This window comes from Psittacula echo (genome assembly GCF_963264785.1).
Source record: "Psittacula echo genome assembly, chromosome: 3".
In the NCBI taxonomy this organism is placed as follows: domain Eukaryota; kingdom Metazoa; phylum Chordata; class Aves; order Psittaciformes; family Psittacidae; genus Psittacula; species Psittacula echo.
Window position 1 is genome coordinate 67,300,140 of NC_137736.1, and position 11,732 is coordinate 67,311,871.

Genomic DNA, 11,732 nt, shown 5'->3' on the forward strand with positions numbered 1-11,732 from the left:
TTACACAGGAATGTGTCCAGGCGGGTTTTGAATGTCTCCAGAGAAGGAGACTCCACAACCTCCCTGGGCAGCCTGTTCCAGTGTTCCGTCAACCTCACTGAGAAGAAGTTTCTTCTCAAGTTTAAGTGGAACCTCTTGTGTTCCAGTTTATACCCATTACCCCTTGTCCTATCATTGTTTGCCATTGAGAAGAGCCTGGTTCCATCCTCATGACACTCCCCCTTTATATATTTATATACACTAATAAGGTCCCCCCGCAGCCTCCTCTTCTCCAAACTATAGAGACCCAGCTCCCTCAGCCTTTCCTCATAAGGGAGATGCTCCACTCCCTTAATCATCTTAATCATCTTAGTTGCCTAAACCAACCGTTTTACTATAAATTAATGTCTGAACAAAGAAACAAAAAAATAACCCAGGTTGTTTCAAAACCTGGGGCAGTTTTTTCATCACAGACATTCTCAGGTATCACTATTCAGGCTCATCACATTCTCAGGTATCACTATTCAGGGATCAAGAGGCATATATCAGATGAGAATTACACAAAACACAAAAGAAAAATACATAAACCAAAATATGCAAAACCTTCATACAGCAAAGTTAGTTAAAAAAAAAAGAAAAAAAAAAAAAAAAGGTATATGTGGACCAAGACAAAGAGGATATTCAGTATCATGCATCACAAATAGTCAAAAGCCAAAAGGGAAACAGTGGTTCATAGTCCTAAACATAAGGACTGTCAAGCAGGAATCACACAGGAAAGGAAATCCTGTTCCAAGTGGACTGTGGTTCTACAGGCAATCTGATCATTTACAGAGACTGATGCAAAGTAAAAGCAGATGGAAAACTAGTTTACGGTACAGCACTAACAAAAATTCTGCAGCAGAGCTAATATATAGGCCTTTGGTCACTGTTCAGTGTACATTAAGGGATTGTCATCTCAGTTTTCAAATAGCAAAAGGATTGGAAACAGACCCTCCTCCTTTATGCAGAAAGGCAACTTATCTGGAATACTGCATTCAATTCTATACAGTCAAATTGCAGCAGTTCAAAAGAAAATACCACAAATGATTCTGGGGCCTGAGGGACTGATTTATGAAGAAAGATGAAAAGAATTAAATATGCATAGCTTAGCTAAGCAGTGACTAAGGAAAGACAAGTTATTTGAAGGGTGAAAAGGAAAAAGAAAGGTTATATAGCATAAAAAGGAAGGGAATTTGGAATAAAAATGAATTTAATATAGTGTAAATTTAGGCAGAGTACCAAGACAAAAATAACACACATGGACGAGATTAACAGGTAAGACCGCAAGATTCCTTGTTTGGTGTACTGGATGGATAGCCACACAAAAGCACCACTGTGGGCACAGCAGTACAATGTTTCTGGCACTCAGGACAGCTCACTCACTCAGCTCTGGCACCTCTGAATGGCCCTGCAAAGTTCTGTAAAGACAACCCTCCAGTAAAGTGGAGAGCCAACTGTGAAGAATACACCACTGGCATCTGAAAGACTTCTCTCCCTTGCGCTGGGGGTATAGTTACTAGGTATGTCCTAGGCAAGCCTGGGCTATAGTTAGATTAGCAAGGATGGTTGCTAGTCTGAGCTGGAGCTTCATGAATAAGTGAAACGCAAGCAAGCCGAGTAGCTGTGCTGACAGCAGAGTTTACAACAGTCTGTTAAGGTCATCTTCCACAATCTACCATCTAGCATTATACTTGTGGTCACGTAACACTATAGCGAAGCTGTATGGGCTCACAGAACATAAAAAGGGTGCAGAGAATCACTATAACACTTGCTTGTGAACATGTATAGTAATATCACTTCTGGGTTAAATTAAAATGGGGAGATCCAAAAGAGGAGGAAGAAGAAACTGAAAAGCTTCATTCCACCTGACAAGCTGAAAAAAGCACAGTGTCAATGGATGGACTCCCTGTCTACATGACAGTTCAAGTTCCTTCACTGAGGAAATAACTACACAAACATAAAAGATGCTTCAAAGCTACTGAAGAACCGAAAGCAGAAATCAAACAGAAATTATTGCAGCTCCAACATTACTGCTCACAAGATGGAAAAAGTGTCTCTCAAAACCACAATAAATCTATATATTCACTGGATATTAGGAGGAATTAAGTATATCATTTAGACTGTCTTAACAGCTTTACTTTTCACAACTGTCTATAGGATTTACACATACTACTGCTGTAACTAACATTATCAGTACTGCATCTAACAAAATCAAGTAACTGTCCAAAACAAAGCACCTGAAGAGCAAGGTATTCATTTCCTCTGCAATCTGAATATAAAACTTCCTGTTTCACATAAATTTGAGTGCTAAGGTATACATTGTTTTCCTAGAGCCTCTTGCAATAAGCTACCTAAAGACAACAATACTATACTTCCCACAAAGACTGAAAAAAGGGGAAATTTCTACATGTCTGCCTCCCTCCTTCCTTCTCCTCAGCTTAGATGACAACATTTACATAACCTTTACAGGAGAAAGCTTTGATTCCTTACGTAGTAAAAGAATCACATTTTAAAGCAGTCTACTAGCTTTCAGAATATGACCTTAATAAATTGCTCCATTTTCTGTAGATGTCTTCACAAGGTCCCATATATATTTTATATGTCATACTTCATAACAGGATTTGCACTGAATGGGACCACAGCAGGACTCCACCAGCCTGAGGTGGTATGGCCCAGATCTATTGCCTGTATACATGTTCTGAATATCACTTCAATCTCTTCTGAAAAGTCATAATGCATAGAGGGACATTCATAATAGGATTTATGGCCAAAGATATCAGACTCAACATTTTTCTTCTTCCTAAGAATAACATTTTCTGTTTTAAAATAAACTATGAAGTAAAAGTAAATCACACCTCCAAATGGAAATCCTTCAGGAATATCTGTATTCTAGAGGCATAAAAAACTGGTAATGAATGACCAAATGTTCTTTCACCTCTGCCCTGTGCCCTCCTGCCCACAATCCTTGCCAGTTACCATTCTCACGGGCCTAAAAGAGATTAAAATGGACTACATCCCAGCTCTCTGAATCACCTTAAACATGGGGGGAACTTGTCATGGACAGCTGCGTTTCAGTGTACAATAGCACAGGCAAGGCAAACAGATTTGGCAATACTAATTGCATTGTGTTTCTGCAGGTTATGACATATTGTCTTATGTCATCTGTTACCTCAGGGCATGTGCAGCAGTTAAAATATTAGAACTTGAAGATTTTTTTCTAGCAGGTCTTATTTTGGTGTTGTTTGCACTGAACGCAGTTGCTTGGAAGTAAACAACTGGAAAATACAACTTAAAATAAACAATCACATTTTTTTTAATAGGTGGTTCTCCTTTATGATATATTAAAAACTTGCATTAGGATGACCCTTTATTTGTTCCAAATCAAACTAAGCTTGTGTTGACTTTATTTCCATTTGTTAGAGAACAAATCAGAATCACTTCAACTTAAAATCTGACTTGCTTCAAAATAACCATGTTTATAATGTGGCAATTTTGACGCAGGTGTTCATTTCATCATCCACAAATATTTTTTCTTTGGTTTTACAACTTATGAACTGTGCAAAATTTATCATGATGCAGCATATTAATTTGTCTAACATTAAAGAAGGAAAAGGAATTGTGATTATTTGGAGCTGATGTTACTTCAGGTGCGAAAATATGTTCCTTAGCCTCAAAATTTCACAAACTTTGTGAGGAAAAGTGGATATATTGCTACATTTCCACATAAGGAAATAGAGATGCTTGAGGATTGTTTCCTGCTCTCTATTCTCAAAAATGTAATATCAGAATTCTGAAGCTTCATCCATGCTTTGCCAATATGGTGAGAAAATATGATACCTTGACCTTTACAATCTTGTTCATCTTATTTTCAGGGTGGCTAGATCTCCTTATTGTTGTCAGAATCCCTATATTAGAAGGAAAAAAGCACTCCAAATAACAGAAGTTGAAGAGATTTCTTTATGATTTCTTTATAATTTCCTTACAAGTTCACAGTAAAGTTTTCCACAAAAAATGCTGATGCTTCTCTCTCATGACAGACTTTTTACAGTGGGAAACAAAATGCTGACATAAAAATTATTTTGGGGATAACTGTAATTTCCATCAAAAATACTATAAATAGAAACTATTTTTGGTTGAATACAACATTGGAAATCTTATAGCCCCCAATCTTCCAAGTTAATATTGCTCCTCTTGCTGTTATTTCAAAATGTATTTTTCAAAATACCAATTTAATATAATAATAATAATATACTAAAAATAATTCCAAATAGTTCTTATTGTTAAGAAAATTGCCAGTTCTTACTGCTAAGAAAGTTTTATTTACTTGGCAGCATACTTGACAAATTAGTACACAACCAGTATTACAAGAGTGCAAAGATAACTGGGCTACTGCCAGCCCAAAATACATTTTTCTAAATATCACTTCCTATGTCTAAATACAGATGTTAATTTAAAGGATCTTTCAATTCTTTCTTGGCATCCAGTGCCAGGATCGTGATTTCTAACTTGTTTATATTTAGGCAAGGTTTAACATTAGGTCAAGTTAAGAAAAATTAACATTAAGTTTCTGTCATTGTCACATGAACCCAGGAACTGGAGAATAAAAATAAATAAATCTAGTATGATAGCTGGTACAGAAGTTCTAGCATTCACAGGTTGCACATTATTTCCTTTCTTTCCTGCTGGCCTGCACCTATACTGTGAAGCAGCAAGAGAGACAGAGACATAAAAAGTTTAACAGAATTAAAAATGTTCTACCAGTGTCTCTACTTGTATCAAAGTTTGTAAGATAAAAGCCATTTGGTTTTGACTGCAGAATTAAAAAGCAGTTTACCTAATTTTTTAGATATACTTCATAACATCTGAATAACCACACTGACTAATTTTTTTTTAAGTCTGCATTATATATTACCGATACATCAGACTCAGATTCAGTCTGTAAAATGGAATAAGAAATACTGTGCATTGTATTAGCATTCCTTTTCTGTATTTTATGGTATAAGCTTCTCAAACAAACACCTTTCCTCAAAATCTATTTATTCCCCCAGAACTGCTTTATGGATTTTCACAGGATCTAAAAACTCTCAAGCAGTGGCTCATCACACATAGCTGCTTCTTTTGCTCTTTCTGGACCCCGAGGAAGGATGACTCCTGCTTTTTCCTCCCAGCCTCATTTTCAACAGGCAGTGTCTCTCAGTCATGCTGGGCATCTCATGTCAGTAATAACCTTAACCTTGTGCCACAGCTCACAGAATCATAAGCACACACAAGGAAAAATTTTCCCTGCAGCCATGTTGTACGTAGCTCTCTTATTGCAGAAATAAACCATGACATGAAGAGTTAGCTGACACCATCATGAAATACCAACTTAAACTAAAGGGATGGCTGTTGAATAAGGACTGGCACAGATATCCTGCTTCTATTTACAGCTCTCCTTCCTACCACCTGCATAACTTTTACTTTGTTGTGCCTTGAGGCAAGAGACATGTCCAAGAGGATATGAGAATTCTCTGTAACACAATAAAATGAACTAAATAAATGAATACTACCTCCTGCCCAATTCTGGAATAAAAGAAATCCTGTTCACACAAAGGAGAAAACACTTTGAAGACTTTGCTAGTTCTGTCATCACTAACTGTCCTGTGTGACAGAGCACCTACGTGCCACTGTTACATGGGACATCATAAATACACACTGCCATAGACACCAAAGACTCGTGTATTGCAGACCAAGTAAGGGTCTCCAATTTTTCTTATCAGGATCTTCTTTTCTTATTCAATGTAAGCTACAGCAACTCACTCTGTTGAAATACAGATGAAATTTTCACAGGCTGTCTCACAATACGAAAGCTGACACAAAGGTATCGCATGTTTCACCCACAGTATTGCATCTGCATCCATGGGAGAATCAAGTTCAAGTCTCCATCCTCTGTAAATTAAAACTAATGTATCATGTCACATCTTCCCAGACACTTTTCCAAGCTGTACTAGGTTCAGGTAGAGCAATCGCTGTAGCACGTCTAGAGCCTCAGAAGACTGGATGATGTGAGAAGGGCTGAATCCCTTGGGAAAAGCACACAGACTGAATTTAATCTGCTAAAAGAGAGTTTGGGATGATATTTCTCTTTCCTCCAAAGTATCCTACGACATACTAATGCCTGGTGAAAAGGGACAGGCACCACCATGGGTGAAACACTCATCCAACTATGCTGGAAGCTCTAGTGGTTAATAATCTTATGGCAAGCTACAGAAAAATGGGATAAAATTAAATAAAATGGAAATCATAACAATAATCCATAGAATTTACTCTTCTTTCATTCATAAATATGACAGTAATTTTATTTAAAATCTGTGAATTAGTGTGAAAAATACTCAAGATGACATCTGCAAGCACATTATTGCTGGCTTTGGCCTTTCAAGACATGTATGATTAAAGTCTCTGGCATTGCAGACTAAAGTCAAGACTGAGTTTTTTTTAGTGTAAGGAAAGACTCCCATCATATAAGGACTTTTTTTATTACTATGGTTAGGAGGCAGCAAAGAGAAGGAATAAACCAGTACAGACTACAAGATATCAAAAAGGGATATACCAAAATTTAAATCCTTCAGTGCATCTCCTACTTTAATTAATTTTCTTTGTGAACAATCCTTGCCATGTATTCAGATGCTGAAGGTAATAAGGGCTAGATGTTGGAGAGAAAATTATAGTTCTTTTATATCGTTTCAAATCCTGAATTAAATTCACCAATAAACACCTAATTAGTATTTCAGTCCCAGATCTTCATAAGCATAGGTCTCTAACAAAGCAAAATTCAGTATTTCATAATTCATACAAAGGAGATAAAGGAATCAGAAATGGAGATAATCCAGAAAGAATGGAGGTAGACTCTGATGCTCAGATTTGATGATCCTAATATTTGGATAAATTCATTTGGCTCAGACTTGCAGCTGGCATGACTGTAACTCCTTAGCAAGGTTTTAATTCTGTTTGCATTTATGTACCTCTACAGCATTTGCAGCGGAAAGCAGACTCTAGAGTAAAGGATATAAGCCTCCTGACTGAAGTACTGTTTTTCTTAGCTCACTCTGCAGATACCTCAGAGAAAGTCCAGAGCACAGTTGAAAAAGCACAGCCATAACATGTAAATGATGCTATTTATGTCATAACTAGATATACAAGGGAGAGAAGACAGCAGCAAGGTGCTGCCTAATTTGCAAAATTACATTCATTTGTACAGTCTGTCACACGAATCACCGAAATAAAATGGTACCCAGCAGCTGGCAGATAATGTGGTATCCCCCTATGTACCGCTGTTCTCTCTTCTAAATACCATGCACTAGTTGATTGCCAAGGAAGAGCTACTAGGACAGACAGGGACAGCTCTCAGCAGAGATACTTGGCTGCTAAAAGGAGATGAGCACTAGCAGTGACAAGATGAGCTGCTCAAACAGGCAGACACGTGTACAGGTTGTGCTTTAATTGCTGCCAGCGGAAGACTACATGATGATGGCTGCAGCAGGCCTTATTCCAGAGTATAACTGGGATGAAATATTTTATCAGGCATGGCCCCAGACAATCTAGCCTGACTACACAGCTGCCCCTGCTTAGAGCAAGAGGGTGGACAGGAGACCTCTCAAGGTTGGATCTTTCCAACCTGAAAGATCCGATGACAAGATAGTGACAGTATATCTCATTTTCGCAGCCTCCTTATGGGAGCAGTGCACTGAAAAGAGGAAATATTAGTAAAACTGTACTAACAATGTAGGAGAAGGCTACAGCCTTTCTAAACTCAGATCTCCACACTTAATCTCTGCAGAGATTAAAACCAAAGTGCAAGTGCTTTCAAAGGCCAGGTACATAGCACTACAGTTCATAAAATGCTAGCTTGAAAGCGCCATATCTTCTAGATGCTTCTCTCCCCAGAGCAGACCAAGAGACAGTGCTCTGCAAACACACACCTTCTGTTTCCAAGTGTTTCCTTTCTGATACAGAAATCAACAGTGAAATAGATTAAAAAAAAGTGGGCTGTGAAGAGTCAAATTCCAACCTCTAAGAGGTTCAGCTGCTCTCAGCAGATCTCAGAACAACACTGGTGCCATCACCCTGCACAAAGCCCTGGCCCATATCTGATCCCAGCTGTCTGCCAAACACAAACATCAGCAACACTATAGGCATGTTAAGTCAAATGGTAACTCTCAGGAAGATCTCAGAGGAAGTATTTCTCTTTCACTAATTACATGTGGACATGTAAGCCCTTCTGCCTATTCTGTAATGAAAAGCACAGGCAGCAAAAAGCCGTTCTGGCAAGCTATAGCAAACAAGCACCATTGTCTTCCAAAGCATGCTATTTGGAAGGAGAAGTGCTATGTGGTAAAATATCCTGATTTAGTCAGAAATCACCAATTACAAAATTCCAGATTTAGAAAAAAGGAAGTAATGTTACCAAAGCTAATGTCGCGCATTCACCTTTCCTTCTGCTATGCTTCAGCCCTTCATTCATGCCCTCTAACCAATGCAATGAACATTCCAATTAGTCATCATTTGCTTCCTTTTAATGAGAGAAACCCACAGTTATTCTCATCTCTTTCCAATTAAAGAACCTATAGTTTCATTGTAGAATTACATATTCAATATGCTACCAGACACACATACGTCTGTACAGATTCACTGCAGTTTCACTTTAAGAAAGTAATTCCAAAGCAAATAAAGACTGAACAATACTTTTCTGACATCTTCAAGATAGTTATTATGCTCCAAATTTCTCATTTGCATTTATCAAATCTCATGACAAGTTCAAAGACTTATTCTTAGAATGCAGTAAAGTTAAACTGTGCTTCTCCGCATGAACAGGGAATTCAGGCTTGTAACTCTCACCAGTATCAAAAGCAGTTCCATGCACAAGTGCACAAGTCCCACTGAACCCAAAAAGGAGGAAACCCTCATAAATTATTTTTCCTTGAATTACTAAAATACCTCCAGGGCACCTTAATGTCACATTAAAATGTCAAGGAACTTGTTTCTTAAATGTAACACAGTATTTAAAAAATAGTTTCAGAAATGTCCTTGGTACTCTTCAGTTATTAAAGAAAACCTTTTACAGCAATCCATTATTTGTCACGTAAAAACAGTGACATAATCACTAGAAATCTTAAGTTTTCTAAGTCCTGCAGTAAAAAATATTCATGGTTAACAAACTGCTACCCACTGTCCAAAACAAGTATCTACATAATAATTCAATTAGCTGATGTAAAATGACCAATTTCCACTCAGACCCTGGATGCTTCCTTTAAAAGGCAAACCCAGAAAGCATGAAAAATATGCAGCTAGGAAGACTGCTGTGATAGGCAAGCCAAAAGAAAAAGAAAATGCTGCTAACAATTTGCTCTGCAAATAAATGCAGCATAGATCCCAATGTCATTCTTTAAGGAGGTAGCTTGCATGATTCAAGGTTAAAAGTTCATTATTATCTTTTAAGTCTGCCACACCAAATAGCTAAATAATCTGCTAAGGAGGGGATACAAGCATTTGATTTACAATAGATGATGAGATGTGCTCATAATTATGAAGGTATCCTAATTTGTGTTACCCTTTTAAAGTATAAGAGCCATGTCCAAGGTTGTCCTGACAGGTGCCTTTAACGTAATGCTATGGATGACATGCTACTTCTTTTTCAATATAATTTTCTTCGGTGATTAATTTAAACAAAAGTTTTAAAAGCTGATCAGTATGAACTTCAGAATGAGAGCTTTATCACACAATGAAGTTGCCTCTGAACAGAGGAGAAAAAGACACGCTGTGCTGTGCCTGCATTTCACATGCAAAGTAACAACTCCCCTTTCAGACTACCACATAGATATCATGCAGCATCTGCCTTCGACTTTTTGCATATGCATTGAAAAGACACACCTCAGAAAATGAAAAAGACAGGTTTAAAATCAAAATAGCCATTTTGTTACTTACAGCATTTGATAAAATGGTAATGAGACATTCTTTCATCTCAGGCTATAGTCTCGTTACAGGTTTCAGCATTCTCTTCTGCTACAACTGTCATGCCCAGAAAATGCATTATTTAGAGCCCTTCCTCAGGTATCCAGTATACCTCAGAATACATTATTCAATGTAGTTTCCATTCCAGGATCTTGCAGAGGCGTCCAAGTCATCCTCACCCGACTGCTGGAGTTAAGATAAACCTCTGTGCGTCTTGAACCATGACTACTGCACATGCTATTGTAGCACAATTGATTGACACAGCTCCTAATCCCACATCGCCAGGAATAGAAAGATTTAATTGGTGTGCACTTGCAGCCACATTCTTCCAGCACTGAGGTGTGCTGCTGCACTGCGGCTCTCACAGTCCTGCCAGTTAATGGCTTTTCAATAGCTTTCAAATGGCAGCAAACTAAGCTTGATGAGTGGCTCGAATGAAGTAACAGAACAGGGGATCTTAAATTTTATGTGTGCATGTTGTGCGTGTGCCAAATGTGACCAAATTCTTAGCTGGTACTAAACCAGGATTATTTTTAGTTGCCACCAGTTGCTGTGTGAATAGGAAATTGATATAGGTTGCCAAAAATAACCACCTTTTAGCATCACAGATCATTTTTCAGTATGTTGTAAGGTAAAAATCAGGATAGAGCTCACAGCTATCTTCAGACTCTCCTGGGTTTATGCATGGGTTCATTTAAATTAAACTAAGAAACATGCTTGTGTGTACATTTCTTGATATGTTCCTGTTTTGACATTTCTTTGTATTACATTGCATCTTTTTCACAGATGGAATGTTTATGTCAGAAGAAAGAATCTGCAAGCTCTGCACGGTTTATATGATGATTATGTGCATGTTATCTAATGATATTTTAATCACCAATTGTCAGACAAAAACCTTGTGAAAATGCATCACTAAGAACAAGTCCATACAATTATTTATCAGACCGCAGAATAACAAGGCAGTGCATACTGACGCATTACCCAGTTCCAGATTAAGGGCACACAAAAGACAGACCTGCATTGTATTTTAAACACCCAGGCTGCATCATCCTCTGAGAACAATTCGTGCATTACTTTTCCAAAAACAGTCACCCAGGAATTTAGTTGCTACTTCTTCGAGAAACTGCCACAGAACTACAGTGAATTATTTTTATAAAATAAAATTTAAAAATTAGGAAAATTGTGCTCAGAGAAGATTTATGTTGTTTACCATGTGCCATGCTTACCACATTCACTGAGTGAGAACTCTTCTGAAGGGAAACTGATAGCCTAGCCGTATTTAAATCTTTCACTTGTCTGAAAGGTTCTTACCTACTGTTTTGTACACATACCATTTTTAACAGCTACAAAGTGTTAAAGGGACTACAAAGGGAAAAGGGTCTAATTCATTAGTAAAGATTACTAATTCAGATTCTATTAACTACTCTACAAAGTTCCTACAATAGTAGTAAGACACAGGCTTCCAGTGATCCATTAGCAAAACCGTTAGGTGAAAATTCTCAGATCCAAACAGCCACATATTTAAAATCTGATTTTCGGTAAAATATTCACAGCAATAGTTTTGCACAACTAATTATTTAGGTAGGTTGTTTGAGGTTTTTTTCCTAAAAACATGATTTTTCAAAAGAAAGAGGGTAAAAAACCTAGAAATAACCAGGGGACATAGGGATAAATTATATAAACCATGATACAGTAATTACATTACCAGGGAAACTTTTCACTGTAAA

The 11,732-nt window shown here is 37.5% G+C and overlaps 1 protein-coding gene across 1 annotated transcript in view; it reads right to left on the reverse strand.

The window, feature by feature from the left end:
* The window catches only part of MYO16 (myosin XVI), a gene marked incomplete at both ends in the record, with an annotated part of 311,247 nt that extends 301,241 nt beyond the window's left edge, over window positions 1-10,006 (reverse strand). The window contains 1 exon segment of the mRNA XM_080613866.1: window positions 9,979-10,006. Within this exon segment, the coding sequence (XP_080469992.1) occupies window positions 9,979-10,006 (28 nt within the window).
* Between the last annotated feature and the right edge of the window lie 1,726 nt (window positions 10,007-11,732).